We start from the raw sequence: 21,023 nt of genomic DNA on the forward strand, positions 1-21,023 counted from the left end.
GGATAATTCAAAAGCAAGTTGGGGAGAGGTTATCCTGCAAGGAAAAAGCTGGAGAAGGGTCCACAGTATCCAGTTCTATGATCCTGATAAAGCTCAATTTCTTAAGCTAGGTGGGGGTGATTTTTTTTACTACAAACTGCACATATACTTCCTGCCCACTGTTTTCCTGTAAGATTTATTTCACAATTCAGACGTCGAAAGGAAATGGAATCATCAAAAGGTTCTTGTGTTTATAAAATACATATAAAAACAAGAAGCACTATGCAATTTAAAAGAAACAACAGAAAGCAATATAGAAATAGCCTTTTCCTAGAAGAGGCAATGTGTGCATACGGAGGAAAGCTTGTTCGTTCTTGAGCTTGTGTGCTTTGGGCCAGTACACACATATATAAACGAAAGCATTTAAATTGGTTTTCAAATTTGGATTAGCTACAGGCCTATTGGATTTAATGCTAACTAACTGGAATGAGTGATATTTTCATTATCTCAAAACTTTATATCCCTTACCTTTTTATCACAAATATGTAGATATAAGAGAACGAGTGCTAAGACTATAGTATTTATGTCCTGGGATTGCTGACCTACCACAGAGTACGTACACTACAGCTACTGTTTTAACTACATAATGAAAAACTATTTAAAGAGGTAAAATGAGGACTGATATCATTGTAATAGATTAGCAACTTGGTCCATAATTTGCTCATTCTTGCTAGCTACTGAAAATGGAATTATATGTCTTTGCCTTCTAGTAATATGCAAAGAGAGCATTAAGAGAGAGAAAATACAGAGGAATGAAGCAATAGGGAAATAAAATACCAGAGAAGTGAAACTTTTATTTCTAATTTTAAAAATTAAACTTTTCATTTTGCGATAATTGTAAATTCACATGCAGTTTACAAGAAATAATAGAGTGACCTCCTGGGCTCTTTACCCAACAGCCCTCTTTGGTAACATTCTGCATAACAATACTAGCTCACAACCAGGATATTGACATTGATACAGTCACGGTACCAAACATTCCCATCCCACAGGGTCCCTTCATGTTTCCACAGTGTAACAAAAATGCGATGAGTTACATGCTAATGGCAGCAGTGTTTTGCAAGGAATCATTTATGAAGAATCTAGAAAGACTATAAATAAATATGACAGAGATATTGGCACTCAGATTCTTATTTTGGCAACTTCAATTCCCTTCTCATTGGAGTACGGGTTTGATCCATGGCCCTAGTCAAAGCATGTGTAGAGGCAACCAGTAGATGTGTCTCTCGCACATAGATGTTTCTCTCTCTCTCCTCTCCCTCCCTCCCACTCTCTAAAAATCAATGGAAAAATATCCTTGGAGGAGGATTAACAAAAACATAATGCTGGAAAGGTGTATGGTGTTGTCTGACCCAACCCCAGGATCTGGTCACTTCATGTTACATAGTACTGCTCTTCTGAGTCCCTGGATACCTACCTGCTCCCTCTCTTTCACCTGATGTCTACTAATAGGATGGATTTGAAAAGTGGCAGTAATACCACATGAGCTCATGGATTTAAAGAAATATACAGATCAGTTGGTGCTTGAAATTCCAGAGAAGATTTTCAACTAGTTCAAATATAAACAATAACAAAGATCCTTGATTTTTGTTTCTGGTCTTATACAGTTACACTGGGAAGAAATTTTTAACTCTCTAAAGATCTTATAAAACAGATTTATGCAAGACAGTTTGCATTACACAACCAACTTTTTCAAAAGAAAGAAAAATACAAAAGACTATCATTTTAAAACATTAAGCTTATATAATAAATATAATGTGAATTATGATGCAATTATAAGAAAATAATGTATTGATTATTCTCTATTTCATTACTCATGCAATAAAGAAGAAAACCTTAACTGTTAATATCTATCTGATGCTTACCTGGGTACCGAAGTTAACAGACACCATTAGTCCTGTCCCAGAATCTCTGGACACCTGCAAACTTATTAAAGTGGCCTTTTTATGAGCCACTGGTAGCCGAGAACCCACAGAAAAATACACGAGGCTCTGAGGTTCAGCACTCTGTAAGAATTTGATCTGTGCAAATCTGGCGCTATTGTTTATCGCTGCTCCAGCAGTGACTTCATACAGTTCCACAAAAAAATATGTTTCAACTTGTGGTATCTGGTAATGAAAAAAAAAAAAAAAGATTACCCATTTTTTCTATTTTTAGATAATTCTGATGTTAATAATTGGTACTGTTCATACATAATTATAGAAATAAATGTATATTTAGAAATACAGTCTGCATGATTACAGAATTCAAATCTTAGGTTAGATTACCATGGAATTTACAAAACTCTATTTTTCTCCCTGGGTAAGCTTCTTACTATAAAAATCAATGTCAGGAGACAATCTATGTGCACTTCAATAAGCAAAAGGATAAATAAAATATAGTCATACACTGAAATGCTATTTAACAGTTAAAAGGAATGAAGTATTTTAATATTTTTCCATATAGATGGATCTGAAAACATAATGAATGAAATATCAAAGTTGCATGATGGTATGCACAGCATGATACAATAAATGTAAAGCTAAAATTACATAAAGCTTACCATATATCATTAATGAACACATATCTATTTAAACATTTAAAAATTAAAATGCCATGGCTAGTTGGCTCAGGTGGAGGGGATGGGTTGGAGACAGGGCAGGGCATGGAGTTGCAGCATATTACTCTGGACAGAGGAAAAAGAGAGCTTCAACTTTGTCAGGAAGGTTTTATTTTTAAAGGGTTGGACATAAATGTGACCAAATATTAATAATAAATAGTCAGTTTGGTAGTTTTATATATTTTCCAAAATTCAGAATCAAATAAGTCTAAATTTAGGCAAGATAAAATTAAATTTGACCCTGTTTAAAACCAATAACTTCCATAAGAAACTTACATATAGTCTTAGTAATTTAAAGGATTAAGGATTCTAACAAGATACCAAGGGAGGCATCCTGGAGAAAGTGGTGTCCTTAAGGGAGAGTTAGTAAATGTGAGGTTGTGGGCATAAACCTATTTGGACAAATGCATAGAAGAGGATTTAAATGTTTTTCAAGTAGAAGAATATGATCAAAATTTTTTTCTAACCCTCATCCAAGGATATAGTTTATTATTGGTTTTTAGAGAGGAAGGGAAGAAGGGAGGGAGAAAGAGGAAAAAAAGAGGGAGAGAGAAACATCAATGTGAGAGAAACATTGATCTGTAAACACCCCAACTGGGGGTCAAATCCACAACCTAGGTATGTACCCTGACCAGGAATCGAGCATGCAAGCTTTTTGGCGTACTGGGCAATGCTTCAACTAACTGAGCCACCTGGCCAGGACTGATCAAATATTTTGAATATTGACATTTCAGTTCCTCCTTTTCAGTGTGACAGGATATATTAGTAGCTAATGAAATACCTTAAATTAGAAAAAAAAAATCAGTGGGAAGTCAGCATTTTAAAAACTTATTTCCTAACTCTATCATAACCAAGGTGGTCCACAGCAGAGCCTTTGCCAACCATTAACTCTCACACATCTCTCTAGTTCAGAGATTAAGATCTCTAAAACTCTTTCTGATGAAAAAAAAATCAAGTTCTTGGGCAGTATTGGCTGAATGGCTTAGTTCAGGAAAAATCAGGCTGGCTGTGGAATATGTTATTGCTATAAAGCAAATAAGCTCCCAGAGACCTTTCAAGAAAAATGAAAAGAAAATTACCAGTTTAATAGGGTTTCAGTGACATGACATGACTATTTGAGTAGCAAAGAGAAAATCACTTAGTAAATAATTAAAATTAGTTGAATTTGAGACTTTTAAAAGAAAATTGTGTATAAGTGGACCTGCACAGTCCAAACCAGTGTTGTTCAAGAGTAAACTGTATGTTTGGTCTACAGTTGAGAATCCTCGAATGTGGAGGGCTGACTTAAGTTAGAAGTGAATCTCCAACTTCAAAGGCAGGTGGTACCCATAACCCCAATGTATGTTTGGGGTCAACTGTAATTGTATTTGTGTGTGCTTTTTCTGCTGTTTTAAGTGTTTGGCATATACAAGGTAGCGTCGACCCATGAACCAAGAGGTCACTGGTTTGATTCCTGGTCAGGGCACTGCCCGGGTTGTGGGCTCTATCCCCAGTAGGGGGCATACAGGAGGCAGCCAACTGATGTTTTTCTCTCACAGATGTTTCTGTCTCTCTATCCCTCTCCCTCCCCCCCTTTCTCTCTCTCTCTCTCTCTCTCTACCAATATATATATATATATATATATATATATATATATATATATATATATACTTTTGAACATTCATAATATTATGACTAGTTTTTGTATTAAATATTTGAGTTTAATAAATTAAGTAGTAGGCAAACAACAAATACTACTGAGTGCTCCTTAGGTATTAAAGTATCACAGAACAGTCATTTTTTAAACAAAAGCCACACATGATTCTAAATGACTAAAGCTCTGTTAGGACATCAGTGACCAATAGTACCTGAATAATGCAGATTCCTTTGGAAAGAGGGGAGAATGCCTATCTCCTGAGTGCCATGTGCAACATGAACCAATAGAAATTTATCCAAAGGCTGAGGGGCCACACTTAAGCATGGCCTCTCTGCCCCTTAAGTAGATCAAAACGGAACTTTCTAACTGTAGATGAAGAAAGAGAACTTTCATCCTATGATGAAATCCATAGACATGATATGATTAAATCTATAGATATAATAAAAGCAAAACACTAAATATTCAGCATAATCAGAGATACTAATTGGCTGAAAATGATTCAAGGGATCATTCACATATTGAGCAGGTGGGCTAGGAAGAATCTTAGAAATGACAAGAAACAGAAACAAAGAAAACTAATGAGATTTTTTTTAAAATTGAGATATAATTGACATATAACAAGTATTAGTTTTAAGTGTACACTAATGAGCTTATTTATAAAAATTATCTAATGAAATCAATTCTAAGTCTGTCACCCAGCAAACAGATTTTGATATTACAGCTAGACAAGACATAGTCTCCACATGACCAATGTATGTTTCAATAAAGTGGCTTTAAAATACAAATTCTAAAGCAATACAATTAGAAATTGACAATGCTATCCTCCTCATTTCTTACCTTCCCGGGTTTGAGCTCCATGGTGATGGAGCACTTTGTCTGACCGGCTGCACAGGTTGTGGTCCCAGACACAGAGAGAAGTTCATCCCTCAGGTTCACTCCGTCCTTCTGGAGCACAGGGGATGTTTTGTTAAATGTGACTCGCCAGGAGACCTTGACATCTTCAAAGGCCCTAGGAGCAAAGCAAAACTTGTGCAAATGCAGGAACAGAGTGCCTTATCCCTGTGTCTGGTGCAGAATGTGTTACCACTGTGCCTAAGTGTACCGCTTCATCCAAAACACGTACTGTACATAGTATTATTTGGCCACACTCTATTCAATCTGGAATAAGTATTCATTGAACCACTGTGTATCAGGAATGTGAAAGAAAATAATATTTTTCTGCTTATTATGCCTATTATGTACCAGAAATCTATAATAATAAAAGCATAATATGCTAATTAGGCCGGATGTCCTTCCAGATGACCTTCTGGACGAAGCCACAGGGGCGGGGGCCGAGTCCCTTGCATGAATTTCGTGCATCGGGCCTCTAGTATGAAAATAAAAATAATAGAGAACTTCTGGCTCCAAGTAAATGTTCCTCGTTTGTCTTTCAATAAGAACTCTTCTAAAGGAAAAATACTACTGCTAAAAATTGTTGTTATAAAAATAAAGGGCAGGAGATGCCCTACATTTTCAGAGATTATTTAGGCCCCAAATTGTAAAGATAATATATATACATGTACATGTGCATACCTAGTGCATGTATATAATGAGCATTCAGAATGTGTGTACTATACAATATTAAGTCGCAAGCAAAATTTTGGTGCTCCACGTGTCCCTAACAGTAAATGGTTGTGCATGTGGAGTGATCACACAATAGTAAATGTGATGCAGTGATAACTTACATAATCTGCACCTTATGAAGTACACCACATTCAAGGTAGCCCTAAGTCATGCTCATAAACCAAGTGTGTTAAATCACAGACTAAGAACTAGAGCATCTGAACATTGACACAACAAATTCCACACTACCTTCTATCAACATCTGAACCTGCCTTTACCACCTTATGAATTCAAATACAGACACACAGGCTGTTACATCTTCCGTGTATACACACACACACACACACACACACACCTGTTTGGCTGCCTTGTGACAGTAAGATGCAGTCTGTTCCTATCAGCTCCTTCACCCAGCTCGAGCCCACTCTGGGACCCCTCACTGAATCCTATGATGCCATTTTGAAGATCACTCCCTGAAAAGAAAAATGCAGGGTTATATAGTTTACTTAGGACTTCAAAAGATCTCCAGTACTCCACTAATCTTTCCAGCTGAGATGGTAGAAAAGATCTTTAGTAAAAACAGACTAGAATAAAAATGATGACATCGAGGTGGCTAACGCTTTGAGAACAGAAGACCAGAAGAAAGAAAACTTCAAATCCTACTCCCCACGCTGAGATACATGCTCATCTCTCTCCGATGAGACTCTATATCTCATAGCCCTTGACGTTTTATATATGTTTATCGTTTAGAGTCAGTGTATCCTCACAGAATGCAATTCTACCAGAGTGGCAATGCTGTATTTACTGCTGTATCCCCAGGACCAACAACAGTGGTCAGCATACTGTAAGTGTTCAATAAATATTTATTAAGTAAATGAAGTCCATTTAACTGATTTACCTTCCTATAAAAGAGTTGACTACAAGACCATTTATATTACACATTCAATTACTTGCCCCAGAGAAAAACAGAACTAATAAAGGGCTCCTGAGTAACTCTGAGTAAAAGAAAGTCATCTGAGCAACACTCGGACAAGTTTCTTTGTTGTTGTCTTTAACTCACAATCCTGTATTGTGATCACTGCTACACTGAAATCCAGATTCAGGCATTGTTGCCAGTTCGTTTTCATACTCTGTTGTAATCCTTTAATTTCTACTCAAGTTACATTATTGTAAATTGAGGTTACAGGCACCCTCATACTACAAAATTGTGTCTAAACTGAAAAAAAATGTAGGGTCTGCACTGCACTGAAATAGTGCACTGTTTTCTCATAGTGTCATCTTAAACTCTAAGCACTGTGTAAAACTTGCAAATGTCTGTATAAAACAGCAGAGTAGGCAAATACTTACTGTAATGTATTGACAAAACAAGCTAACCTACCTAAAGAAATAGAGTATGATTTCAGAGGAAAATGCAATTTATCACTAAAATATTTTATAAGCCACATGAGGAATTCTTTAAAAAATCATCACATTTTTTTACACTATTTTAATATGTACACTCAATAGTAAAAAACAAACAAACAAACAAACAAAAAACCCCACTATGTAATATACTGCATTGGTTCAAAACAAAAACTAAAGAAGGGAGCTGCGGGCTTGGACGCGGAGTCTGCGCCATCTTGATCCGGAAAGTGGAGCTTATCTGAAGCCTGAGAATCCACAACGGCGGCACCCCAGGAACAGCTGCGAGCCCCAGAACAACGCTCCCCAACTGGCGCAAGCACACGGGTCAGAGAAGCTCTACACTCCACTACGGAAAGGTCAGATTTCGCCTGGGATAAGGAGAGAGAGAACTACATAACCAGACACCCAGAGAAGAGAGACCATGGGGAGACAAAGAAGCAGCCCGCATATGAAAGAAAAGCAGGCATCACCAGAAAAGGAAGTAAACGAAATGGAGGCAAGCAACCTTCCAGAAAAAGAATTCAGAGAAATGGTCATAAGGTGGCTGAAAAGAATGGAAGACAAATTCGACAATATGAGCAAGAACCAAGAGGAAATGAAGAAGAACCAAGAAGAAATGAAAAATGACATCGCTGCTGTAAAGAACTCAATAGAAAGCATCAAGAGTAGACTAGAAGAAGCAGAGGACCGCATCAGTGAGCTAGAAGACAAGATGGAAAAAAATACCCAAGAAAAGCAACTTCTAGAAAAAAAAATTAAAAGGCAGGAGGAGAGTCTAAGGGAACTTTGGGACAACACGAAACAAAACAACATCCGCATAATAGGGGTTCCAGAAGGAAAGGAAGCTGAGCAAGGAATAGAAAACCTCTTTGAAGAAATAATGACAGAAAATTTCCCAGATATAGGGAAGAAAAAACCCACACAAATCCAAGAAGCTCACAGAGTCCCAAGCAAAATGAACCCCAAAAGACCGACGCCAAGGCACATTATAATTAAATTGGCAAACACCAACGACAAAGTAAGAATCTTAAAAGCAGCAAGAGAGAGACAGAAAGTTACATACAAAGGAACCCCCATCAGACTAGCAACTGATTTCTCAACAGAAACTCATCAGGCCAGAAGGGAATGGAATGAAATATACAAAGTCATGCAAAGGAAGGGGCTGAATCCAAGAATACTGTACCCAGCAAGGCTGTCAATCAAAATTGAAGGTGAAATCAGGAGCTTCACAGACAAAAAAGGACTAAGGGAATTTATTACCACCAAACCAGCAATGCAAGAAATGCTAAAGGGTCTACTGTAAATAAAAAAAAAAAAAGAAAGAAAGAAAGAAAGAAAGAAACAGGAAGCGAAGAAGTAACACAGGGGTAAAGAATAGGAATGGCGACAAATAAGTACCTATCAATAATAACTTTAAATGTAAATGGATTAAATGCCCCAATCAAAAGACATAGGGTAACAGATTGGATAAGAAAACACGACCCATATATCTGCTGTCTACAAGAAACCCACCTCAGAAAAAAAGACGCACACAGACTGAGGGTGAAGGGATGGAAAAAGGTTCTCCAGGCAAATGGAACTGAAAAAAAAGCTGGGGTAGCAATACTCATTTCTGACAAATTAGATCTCAAACTGAAGGACATAACAAGAGATAAGGAAGGCCATTTCATAATACTAAAGGGAGCAATCCAACAAGAAGAAATAACTCTGGTAAACATATATGCACCCAATACAGGAGCACCCAAATACATAAAAAAACTCCTGGAAGATATCAAGGGAGACATTGACAGCAATACAATCATAGTAGGAGACTTTAATACCCCACTATCACCATTGGACAAATCCTCTAAACAAAACATCAGCAAAGAAACATCAATCCTAAATGACTCACTAGACCAGATGGAATTAATTGACATCTTCAGAACATTTCACCCCAAAGCCACAGAATATACATTCTTCTCAAGCGCACATGGGTCATTTTCAAAGATAGACCATATGTTGGGACATAGGCAAAGTCTCTTCAAATTCAAGAAGATAGAAATCATATCAAGCATCTTCTCAGACCACAGTGGCATAAAACTGGAAATCAACTACAATAAAAACAACCCAAAGAAATCAAACACATGGAGACTAAACAGCATGCTATTAAACCATGACTGGGTTACCAGAGAGATCAAAGAAGAAATAAAAAACATCATGACAACAAATGACAATGAAAACACTACAATCCAAAATCTATGGGACACAGCGAAAGCAGTCTTGAGAGGGAAGTTCATAGCTCTACAAGCCTACTGCAAAAAACAAGAAACAGGGGTAATAAATTACCTAACCCAACAACTCAAAGAGTTAGAAAAAGAGCAACAAGAAAAGCCCAGTGTAAGCAGAAGGAAGGAAATAATAAAGATCAGAGCACAGATAAACGACATAGAGACCAAAGAAACAATACAAAAGATCAACAAAACCAAGAGCTGGTTCTTTGAAAGGATAAACAAGATTGATGAACCTCTAGCCAGGCTCACCAAGAAGCAAAGGGAGAGGACCCAAATAAACAAGATCAGAAATGAAAGAGGTGAAATAACAACAGATCCTGCCGAAATACAAAGGATTGTTAAAAAATACTATGAACAACTCTATTCCAACAAACTGGACAACCTGGAGGAAATGGACATATTCCTAGAAAAATATAACCTTCCAAAACTCAATCAGGAAGAATCTAAACAGCTCAACATGCCAGTAACTATGGAAGAAATTGAAGCAGTCATCAAAGAGCTTCCGGCAAACAAAAGCCCGGGGCCAGACGGCTTCACTGGAGAGTTCTACCAAACATTCAAGGAAGAACTAAAACCTATCCTCCTCAGACTATTCCAAAAAATTCAAGAGGAAGGAACACTTCCAAGCTCCTTCTATGAAGCCAGCATCACCCTAATACCAAAACCAGATAAAGACAACACAATGAAGGAGAATTACAGGCCAATATCCCTCATGAATGTAGATGCCAAAATCCTCAACAAAATTCTAGCAAATAGGATCCAGCAGTACATCAGAAAGATCATACACCATGACCAAGTAGGGTTTATCCCAGGAATGCAAGGATGGTTCAATATCCGCAAATCAATAAATGTGATACATCACATAAACAAATTGAGAGATAAAAATCACATAGTCATATCAATTGATGCAGAAAAAGCATTTGACAAAATCCAACACCCTTTCTTGATAAAAACTCTCAACAAGGTGGGAATAGAAGGATCATACCTCAACATCATAAAAGCTATATATGATAAACCCACAGCTAACATCATAATCAATGGGCAAAAACTAAAACCATTTCCCCTAAGAACAGGAACAAGACAGGGATGCCCACTCTCACCACTCCTGTTTGACATAGTACTGGAAGTATTAGCCACTGCAATTAGACAAGAAGAAGAAATAAAAGGCATCCAAATTGGAAAAGAAGAAGTAAAGCTGTCCTTATTTGCAGATGACATGATATTGTACATAAAAAACCCGAAAGACTCCATCAAAAAACTAACAGACTTAATAAATGAATTCGGCAATGTAGCAGGATACAAAATTAACACCAAGAAATCTATGGCATTTCTATACACCAACAATGAACTTACAGAAAGAGAGACTAAAAAAGCAATCCCATTTTCCATCGCACCAAAAAAATTAAGATACTTAGGAATAAACCTAACCAAGGAGGTAAAAGACCTATATGCGGAAAACTACAGGACACTGAAAAAAGAGATAGAGGAAGATGTAAACAGATGGAAGAACATACCATGTTCATGGATTGGTAGAATCAACATCATTAAAATGTCCATACTACCCAAAGCAATCTATAGATTCAATGCACTCCCCATTAAAATACCAATGGCGTATTTCACAGACCTAGAAAGAACTCTCCAAAAATTCATCTGGAATAAAAAAAGACCCCGAATAGCCACAGCAATCCTGAGAAAGAAGAATAAAGTAGGAGGGATCTCAATACCAGATTTCAAGCTGTATTACAAAGCCACTGTCATCAAAACAGCCTGGTACTGGCACAAGAACAGACATATAGATCAATGGAACAGAATAGAGAATCCAGATATCGACCCAAACCAATATGCGCATTTAATATTTGACAAAGGAGGCATGAACATACAATGGAGTCAAGACAGTCTCTTTAATAAATGGTGTTGGGAAAATTGGACAGATACATGCAAAAAAATGAAACTAGATCACCAACTTACACCATACACAAAAATAAACTCAAAATGGGTACAGGACTTAAATATAAGACGGGAAACCATAAAAATACTAGAGGAATCCACAGGCAGCAAAATCTCAGACATATGCCAAAAGAACTTTTTCAGTGATACTGCCCCTAGGGCAATGGAAGCCAAAGAGAAAATAAACAAATGGGACTACATCAAAATAAAAAGCTTTTGCACAGCAAAAGAAACCATCAACAAAACAACAAGAAACCCCACTGTATGGGAGAACATATTTGCAAATGGTATCACTGATAAAGGTTTAATTTCCAACATCTACAGGCAGCTTATACAACTTAATAAAAGGAAGATAAATGATCCAATAAAAAAATGGGCAACGGACCTAAATAGAAGCTTTTCGAAAGAAGACAGAAGGAAGGCCAAGAGACACATGAAAACATGCTCAAAGTCACTAATTATCCGAGAGATGCAAATCAAAACAACAATGCGATACCATCTCACACCTGTCAGAATGGCTATCATCAACAAATCAACAAACGACAAGTGTTGGCGAGGATGCGGAGAAAAAGGAACCCTCGTGCACTGCTGGTGGGAATGCAGACTGGTGCAGCCACTGTGGAGAACAGTATGGAGTTTCCTCAAAAAACTGAAAATGGAACTCCCATTTGACCCAGTAATCCCACTCCTAGGAATATATCCTAAGAAACCAGAAACACCAATCAGAAAGGATATATGCACCCCTATGTTCATAGCAGCACAATTTACAATAGCTAAGATTTGGAAACAGCCTAGGTGCCCATCAGCAGATGACTGGATCAGAAAACTATGGTACATCTACACAATGGAATACTATGCTGCCGTAAAAAAGAAGGAATTACTACCATTTGTAGGCACTTGGATGGAATTAGAGAACATTATGCTAAGTGAAATAAGCCAGTCAATGAAAGAAAAATACCACATGATCCCACTCATTTGGGGATAATGAAAAACATTATAAACTGATGAACAAAAAGATAGTTACAGAGGCAGTAAAGCATCAAACAGACTGTCAAATTACAGTGGTAAGGTTAGGGAGAGGTGGGGGAAATAAGAGATCAACTGAAGGACTTATATGCATGTATATAAGAGTAACCAACGGATGCAAAACATTGGGGGGTGAGGGCATGTATGGGAGTGGGGTGGGGGTGGGGGGCAATGGTAAGATATGTACACATATAATACCTTAATAAAAATTTGAAAAAAAAAAAAAAAAAAAAACTAAAGAAGATAGTTTTAATCTATTTCCCAACAGATACAACTAATTTCTTGATAATGAGATCTTAGACTTTGGGATGGATTATTGAAAGTGGTTGGGCAATCCAGAATGAGGGTTTGAAACAGGATAGGCAATTGTGTACTTGGATGACTAAATTAAGTATATTCCAGAGGAAGAACATGGACTTAAGTATGTTTAAGGTTTTCTATATATTGTGAAAGTATAGATTGTTTAACTAGCTCTGAGCTAAGTGACATTTACAGTCCATTAAATTCTAGCCTAACACCTGTGTTCATGGTGTGGGTCCATGCCATAGGAAGACTATGTGGTTTTCTTTGTTGTTTTTTACCCCATTTTTATTTTTCAATTACAGTTTACTTTCAATATTGTTTTGTATCAGTCTCAGCTGTACAGCATAGTGGCTGGATAATTATATACTTTACAAAGTGCTTTCCTGATATTGCCAATACCCACCTAGCAGCATAGATGATTATCAAAATATTGACTATATTTCCTATACTGTACTTTAGATCCCCATGAATATTTCATAACTGTCTTCTGTGTTTCTTAATCCCTTCCCCTCTTTCACCCAACCCCTTAACCTTTCCCCCCTCTGGCAACCACCAGTCTGCTCTCTGTCTATAAGTCTGGGAAAACAATGTTTAATGAATTACTATAATAATTCAAATAATTCACTCTTTCAATTAAAGATAGCATGACCTTATAAAAAATCCTATACCACAAAAGTGGTAGATTTTTCTCGCCATCCCTCCAAAAAGATACCTGTAATAATGATCATGGCAAAAGCTGAAAACCCGGTGTCATCCTTCCCCTTCACGATCTGTGCTCCCCCTCGTGGGTCTGTGAGAAACACGTAGAAGAATTCCTGCCCCTCAGGCTCGTCATCATCCACAATTTGAACCAATACTTTCCGTTCTCTTTCTCCATCTGCAAATGTAAGGATGAGAGTTTGTTCTGCAAAATCCTCCTCTTCTACCGCCCACGTTAGGTTGGAAAGTCCATAGGCATCATGTAAGGGCAATGCGTGTGGTTCCTTCTGAGCAGACCTTCTACCAAAAGTTCTCACTGTTACACTGACATTGCCAGTAGAGCCACCAGTTCTTCGGATAAGAACTTCTGCTGCGTTAAATGTCCCATTCTTCATCTCCTCCTCAACGTAAACAACGGGCGGCCCAAGACTAAAGGCTCCGTGAATGAAAACATTTGCAGTTCCAGTGGCCACATCGGGCTGGGTGACAGGTGTCTCAGGGGTCGCAGTTGCCCCAGTAACAGTGGCCACCATTTCAGTCGGCTGTGGAGTGGCAGTTACCTTGGTCACGTCGGGGGGTGTGGTGGAGGAGTCAGTTCCAATGGGAACGAGACCTGTGTCATCATCATCCTGTATTGTGATCACTGCCACACTGCAATCCAGATTCAGGCGCGGTGGCCAGTTTGTTTTTGTAAACTTTTGCAATCCTTTAATTTCTACTGCAGTTAGATTAATGTAAAAAAATTCTTCTATCTCGGGAAGCTGGTCATTAATAATGATTATTTCAAAATGAACCTCGGCTTGGAATTTCTGAAAAAGCAGCTCCCCATTCTGAACAGGCTCAAAATCTTCCCATGGCTTTGCACTTCCTGAGGTTGTCTGATAGGAAACTTTAATAAGATTGCCGTGGAACCCAAAGAGTCTTTGCACGTGTAATCTGATCATCTGAGTATCCTCTGACACGATGATATGCCTTGAACTAGGGGAAAATTGAAAGATTCCCATTGGCTCAATTTCGGCAACAGTGAAACCTGATCTGGAAAAGAAAAAAAAAAAAAGAAAGAATTGATGAAAATAGAAAGACCACAGCAGAGATTCATTTTTCACACATTTAAGATGCTGCTCAGGAGGGCATCTTAAAAATGACATGCCCTTTCAAATTCCATAAAACCCTACATACTTGCTATGAATAAATCAGAGCACAGGAAATGTGAGAACAGGAGCTGCTGTTACTGGCGAGGGGCCCTAACACGTTGGAGCAAAGTGAAGAGCTCAGAGGTGCCTGCTCTGCTTCTCCAGTCAGCCCAGAGCAGCGCTCTGAAAGTTCTGACACGTCAGGCTCTCTGTTAGGATCAGTGCAGAGGAAACCACAAATTCTTAGAATGTTCTGGATGTCAGCCAGGTTTCTTATCTACCAAATAGAAATAGTTGCCCTTGCTGGATGCAAAATCCTTGTATCATAATGGGCCTATTCCCTCACACAAATGCTACTGGGATTTTATATGTGGATTGGAAGAAAACTTCCATGACTGCATGATTAATCCTTAGCTTTATCCTATGGAGTTTTGTTGTGAGTTAATGATTATGTCAGAAGTAACACCAGCCTAATCCAGACCACAGGCATATTTTCTTCGACTAACAGTTTTGGTGTTTTTTTTCTGAATTTGAATGCCTTTAGGAAGGATACTGTAGGGTCCACCACTCCCTATGGTAAAGCACTGATAACACATAGCACAATGGTTAAGAGCTAGATTCAAATCAGGGTCCCAAGTATTATCTGTGTGACACTAGGTATGTTACATAATCTATATGTGACTCACTTTCTTTATCTATAAAATGGGACTAAAAATAGTATCTATGTCATATGGCTGCTGTGAAGAATAAGAGTAAACACCTATCATTCTTAAAGCAAAAAGCATTTGAATTTGTTGCCCTAAAATACATTCTATGACCAAACTCTTTTGAAATAACATAAGTATGAACTAAAGCCATATTTGATGCTACCAACCAGTATCTCCCACACATAAACATATTATATATACAAACACACTTGAACACACACCAATTTTACCCATACATTTCCCTCCCACTTTCCAAATAAGTAAACTGAAGAACAGAAAGATCCTGTAACTTTCCCCAAGTCATACGGCAAGTAAGTGGCAGAGCCAAGACTAACTCCGTAAGTTTGTGCTAAAGTCTGCCTTCTATTGTTTTGATCAAGCCCTTCCCAACCATGAGAAAAGTAAGTTGCTTTTGGCTTGAACATATTTATCTGCAAGTATTCTGATTTAAATTAAATTCAAAAGAGCCAATGGCACAGGTTATATTATTACTCTACTAGAGGTCCGTTGCACAAAGATTCGTGCAAGAATGGGCCTTCCTTCCCCTGGCTTCGCTCCCGGCCACCTGGGAGCCTGCCAGTCCTCGCTCCCGGCTAGAGGGCCGCTCCTATAGCTCCCTCCGCCCCCCCGCCCTCCCCCTCATAGCAGGCGTCCCACCCCACCCAGCAGCTCTGTGCCTGCGTATGCAAATTAACCCGCCATATTTGTTGGGTTAATTTGCATACCCACTCCTGATTGGCTGATTGGTATCACGGAGGTATGGTCAATTTGCATGTTTCTCTTTTATTAGTGTAGATTGTGATGGATTCTTCTTACTCTGAATCCCTCAGGGAAAGCAGGTATTTTCTAGTTACTTCTCAAAATACAGCCCCTTTCAAAATAGGTGACTTTGCCATAACGTTTCTTATTGGAGACATTACCCCAGGCCAACCCTCTTGAATTAGAGGCCATGGTGATGAACTGTCTTCAAGGCAAAGAGTGGTGGTGCCTGTGTGAAAGCCAGTCTGCCTCCAAGGCATCTTGGGCATGCAGGCCATGTGTTCCTCCACAACAAACTGTTTTTGCATTTGCTTCAGGGAAAGTGATCTCGTGGTGTGTTTTGTTTTTGCTGTTTTCTTGTGTGTGTGTGTGTTTCTGTTTCAATAGATACATTCCAGATTATTCTTCAGAGACATCTTACCTAAGTTCGGCCCCACCAGGGGCACTGCTCTGGACTCCTGAGAGGTGAATGACAAAGGCCTCTGGCTGACCAGGACTGGGAAACGTCCAGAATAAGACATCTTTACTTTGTTCTCCATGGGAAAAGGAAAGGCTCCCTGAAAGGAAACATGAAAAGGGAAGTAGGGTATCCTTTCTGAGTTCTTAAATTGGGATTCGACTCTTAAAAATGTAGTGAAATATTTCCTTTTCCAAAATTATATTACAGGCTACGAAAAGAAAAACATTTTAAAGGTGGGGGAAGAGGGAAATAAATGTACAGCAAGCTCACTAAAACACATAAACGTTGCCTCCTCCACTCTGTCTTCAATCCCTGTCTACCTGGTCGAGGTCAAACCCTCTAACATCATCTCACTGACCCTCATAAAACTAATGTTATCATTGAAAAAGAAAGTAGATTAAGTAACAGTTGCTCTACTGTCAAATATTCAGGTGAACATGTACATGAACACAAATGTGTGCCTTTTTTATTCTTATTACTGTACGATCCAGTTTAAGTTTTTAGAACTACTTTTAACAAACTCCTGATGTATAAAGTGAGCTTAGTGACCACTATTTCCAGTGAGGTATGAAATTTTTGATTTGACTGAATAAACTTTCTCTCATCCTCACCAAGCTATATTACAAAACAAACAGGTCATTTTCCCAGAATAAGGATGACCCAAGAAAATTAGAGGCCAATTACATACCTCCATGTGTTACAGAGCAGATCTTAGAAAACATACAACTCACCCAGTTTCGGGGTCATGTTGCCAACAACGAATTCAGGCACTTCTAATCCAGGTGCATATCCAGCCACCCAGGAAACCACAATGGAGCCATAGGTGCCTTTCCTTGAAATCACCACTTGGCTTGTTCCGGCAGTGATGTTTGTGAGGGAAAAGGCGGTCGATTCAAATCCCACCTGAGGAAAAACATACTGAGAATATTTAACTTCTCTCTATAGACCCTTGTTTTCTGGAGAGTGGATTAAAAATCAACTTCTTTGTTTACACAATATGTTTTCCTGTTTTAGAATATATTCAAATAAAGAGTAATGTTTAAGAAATGACATCTGAGACTTGATAACTTATTCTATTTTATAATTTTGACTATAGTTTATAGCTTTATTTCTTTAAATCAAAATGTAATCCTTTAAATTAACAATATCCAAAAAGACAAATGTAATTATGGTTAAATGAAAGCAATGGATTAAAACTGGCAGTGTACTATGGCTTGTTTGTGGTTCTTTATGGAACCCAATTTGTCTAGAACTAAAATTTGAATTCTTCCTAAGACATAATAATATATTCTTTGTTTATAAAACGAGCACCAGGAACTAGATTTTTTTTTTTTATTAAGGTTCTTTTAGTTTTTTGATTCAATTGAATATCTTTTTTTTTTATTTTTGAGGATAAGAAAGCATCAAAGATTTTTTTAAATAGTCATCTTTTTCATTCACATAAAGTAAGATATTTTCTTTAAGGGCAACCTTTCCAGGGGACCCTGGGATTTATAAATGATTTATAGATGAATTAAGTTCTGGTCAATGAGTAAGAATAAAACCAGATTCCTGGCTTTATTTGGATAAATCAGTTTACCTCTTTTGGTCCCATTATCTATAAATTTGAGATACCATATGATCAATGATTCTATATTAAGACTCATTCTCACCATTTTCTTTTTTTCTTTTTATTTTTTAAAAATATATTATTATTGATTTCTGAGAGGAAGGGAGAGGGAAGGAGAGATGGAAACATTAATGGTGAGAGAGAATCATTGATCGACTGCTTCCTGCACACCCCCTACTGGGGATTGAGCCAGCAACCTGGGCATGTGCCCTGACTAGGAATCAAACTCTGACCTCCTGGTTTATAGGTTGGTGCTCAACCACTATGCCTATATCAGCACAAATTTGCCACAGGAGCCTCAACAATGAAAGGCAAATATTTACAAGGTTAGTAGATGAAAAAGACTGAAATATTAACTTATGTTTCATTCTAATTTTAATTATCTCTATATATAAAAGCCTAAGCTACCAAACGACCAACCAACCAATCGACTGGTGCTATGACTCACCCTGACCACCAGAGGGCAGGTGCTCAATGCAGGAGCTTCCCCCTGGTGGTCAGTATGCTCCTACAGCCAACCTCCCATGGTCCCTCCCCCTGGTCAGCCAACTTCCCACGGTGCCTCCCTCTGGCTGGCCAGTCCCAATGACCCCAATTGGGGCTGCTGGCCAACCTCCTGTGGCCACTCCCCCCAGACGACCAACCTCTTGTATTCCCTCCCCACAGCCAACCTCCCACAGCCCCAATCAGCTCCAATCGCCGGCCAGGCCAAGGGACCCCACCCATGCACAAATTCGTGCACTGGGCCTTTAGTTTAATACTGCAATATTAAATATTTAATATCAAGAAAAAAACCTTGGTAATTCTGACTCAAAGTGAGTATTATTTTTAAAATTCTATACTTTACATTCAAATTTTACAAGATACAATCTTTCTAAAACTCCAAAAAGGAAATATATTATTCTACCTAAAGTCGAAAATTGACAAATTGTTTTCATATGGTATAGCCATAATGTCTACTTTGATATTCATAGGATTACTTACATTTTTATTTTTAAATCCAAATTTATTTTTCAACTACAGATATAGTATTATATTAGTTTCAGGTGTATAACATAGTGATTAGGCATTTATATACCTTACAAAGTGATCACTTTGATAAATCTAGTATCCATACGATACCATACATGGTTATTACAATATTGTTGACTATATTCCCTATGCTGTACTTTATATCTTCGTGACTATTTAATAACTGGCAATTTGTACTTCTTAATCCCTTTCACCTTTTCCACCCATACCCCCACCAGATGGGATGATTTAAGGTAATAGGGAACCTTTAAAAATTCTCTGAATCTTAGTCCTTCCTATAAAAGTTGCCGCCTGGTAGTATCCAGATAGTACCACACCCAGGGCCAATTACCTGGGAATTGGCAGCTTTCTCAGGAACAGGTAGGATAGCGGATTTGGCTTCCTGGAGAATTTTTGGCACGCCATAGGAATGTCCACCAACAAGCATCACAGTCACCAGTTGCAAGGTGAAATTAGAGCCCAGTGATAGGAAGACCTATAAACAGTATCCATGACTTTAAGTATTAAAAAATAATTTTCAGAGAAAAATACTGACATTGGCATAAATCATTATTAGCACATGACCTCAGGCTACGTTTGTATGTTTCATCAATCTATGCCCTTTCCTTCATGTTATAAAACAAATCACTGTTATGGAGACTGTGGGGTGAAGAGTGATAGCAACCCTATATAATAAAGAGGTAATATGCAAATTGACCATCATGCCCTCACAAGATGACTGCCTACGACCAGGCCGGCAGGGGGGTTAGTGAGGGACGACCAAATGACTGAACAAACAGGCTGCGTGGGGAGACCAGGCCAGCAGGGGGGTTAGTGAGGGACGACCAAACGACTGAACAAGCAGGCTGCATGGGGCGACAAGGCCAGCAGGGGGGTTAGTGAGAGACAATCAAATGACTGAACACACAGGCTGCGTGGGGCGACCAGGCCGGCGGAGGGCCGTGAAGGACAACCAGGCCAGCAAGGGGGGGGCAGTGAGGGGCGACAAGGCTGGCGGGGCGGGCAGTTGGAGGTGACCAGGCCAGCAGGGGGTAGTTAGGAGTGACCAGGCCAGCAAGGAGTGGGCAATTGGGGTGACCTGGTCAGCAGCAGGGGGCAGTAAGGGGTGACCAGGCCAGCGGGGGGGGCAGTTAGGAGTGACCAGGCCAGCAAGGAGTGGGCAGTTGGGGGCAACCTGGCTGGCAGCAGGGGGCAGTTAGGGGCAACCAGGCTGGCAGGGAGGGCAGTTAGGGGCATTCAGGCTGGCACTCAGAGGCAGTGAGGGGCGATCAGGCCGGCGGGGGCAGTTAGGGGTGACCAGGCAGGCAAGCAGGTGAGCGATTAGGAGACAGTAGTCTAGAATTGTGAGAGGTATGTCCGACTGCCAGTTTAGGCCTGATCCCAGGGATCGGGCCTAAACCAGCATTCGGACATCCCTCAAGGGGTCCCAGATTGGAGAGGGTGCAGGCTGGGCTGAGGGGACCCCCCCCCCCCACGCCATGTATGAATTTCGTGCACCGGGCCTCTAGTAGAGTATATAAAACACAAATGTGCAAATTCTCCATGTGTTCCCAAGTGGTCTCAGAAATGAGACTCACAGGAAGTACTATTAGTGATAGAATTATGTGCTACAGGAATGGAAGGAGCCACAGGTGAATAGTGTCAGCTCCTAAAACCAGAAATACCTCTTCATTGATAGTAACTAATAATCCATATTTACTCAAAATGAATAATGATTTAGGTGCACTTATTATTTGAATATTTGACAAATAATTACCAATGCCGTGTATTAAGTATCAATTTTCAAAGTTTTAGAATC

The 21,023-nt window shown here is 38.9% G+C and overlaps 1 protein-coding gene across 1 annotated transcript in view; it reads right to left on the reverse strand.

Annotated features, from left to right (window-relative positions):
• ADGRV1 (adhesion G protein-coupled receptor V1) overlaps nt 1-21,023 on the reverse strand; it is a gene marked incomplete at its 5' end in the record, with an annotated part of 472,861 nt that overhangs the window by 288,249 nt on the left and 163,589 nt on the right. The window contains 7 exons of the mRNA XM_080679158.1: nt 1,905-2,147; nt 5,112-5,283; nt 6,232-6,349; nt 13,539-14,560; nt 16,546-16,681; nt 17,316-17,487; nt 19,557-19,700. Of these exons, the coding sequence (XP_080535284.1) occupies nt 1,905-2,147; nt 5,112-5,283; nt 6,232-6,349; nt 13,539-14,560; nt 16,546-16,681; nt 17,316-17,487; nt 19,557-19,700 (2,007 nt within the window). The remainder of the gene's footprint in view (nt 1-1,904; nt 2,148-5,111; nt 5,284-6,231; nt 6,350-13,538; nt 14,561-16,545; nt 16,682-17,315; nt 17,488-19,556; nt 19,701-21,023) is intronic.

This window comes from Plecotus auritus, assembly GCF_963455305.1.
Source record: "Plecotus auritus genome assembly, chromosome: 7".
In the NCBI taxonomy this organism is placed as follows: domain Eukaryota; kingdom Metazoa; phylum Chordata; class Mammalia; order Chiroptera; family Vespertilionidae; genus Plecotus; species Plecotus auritus.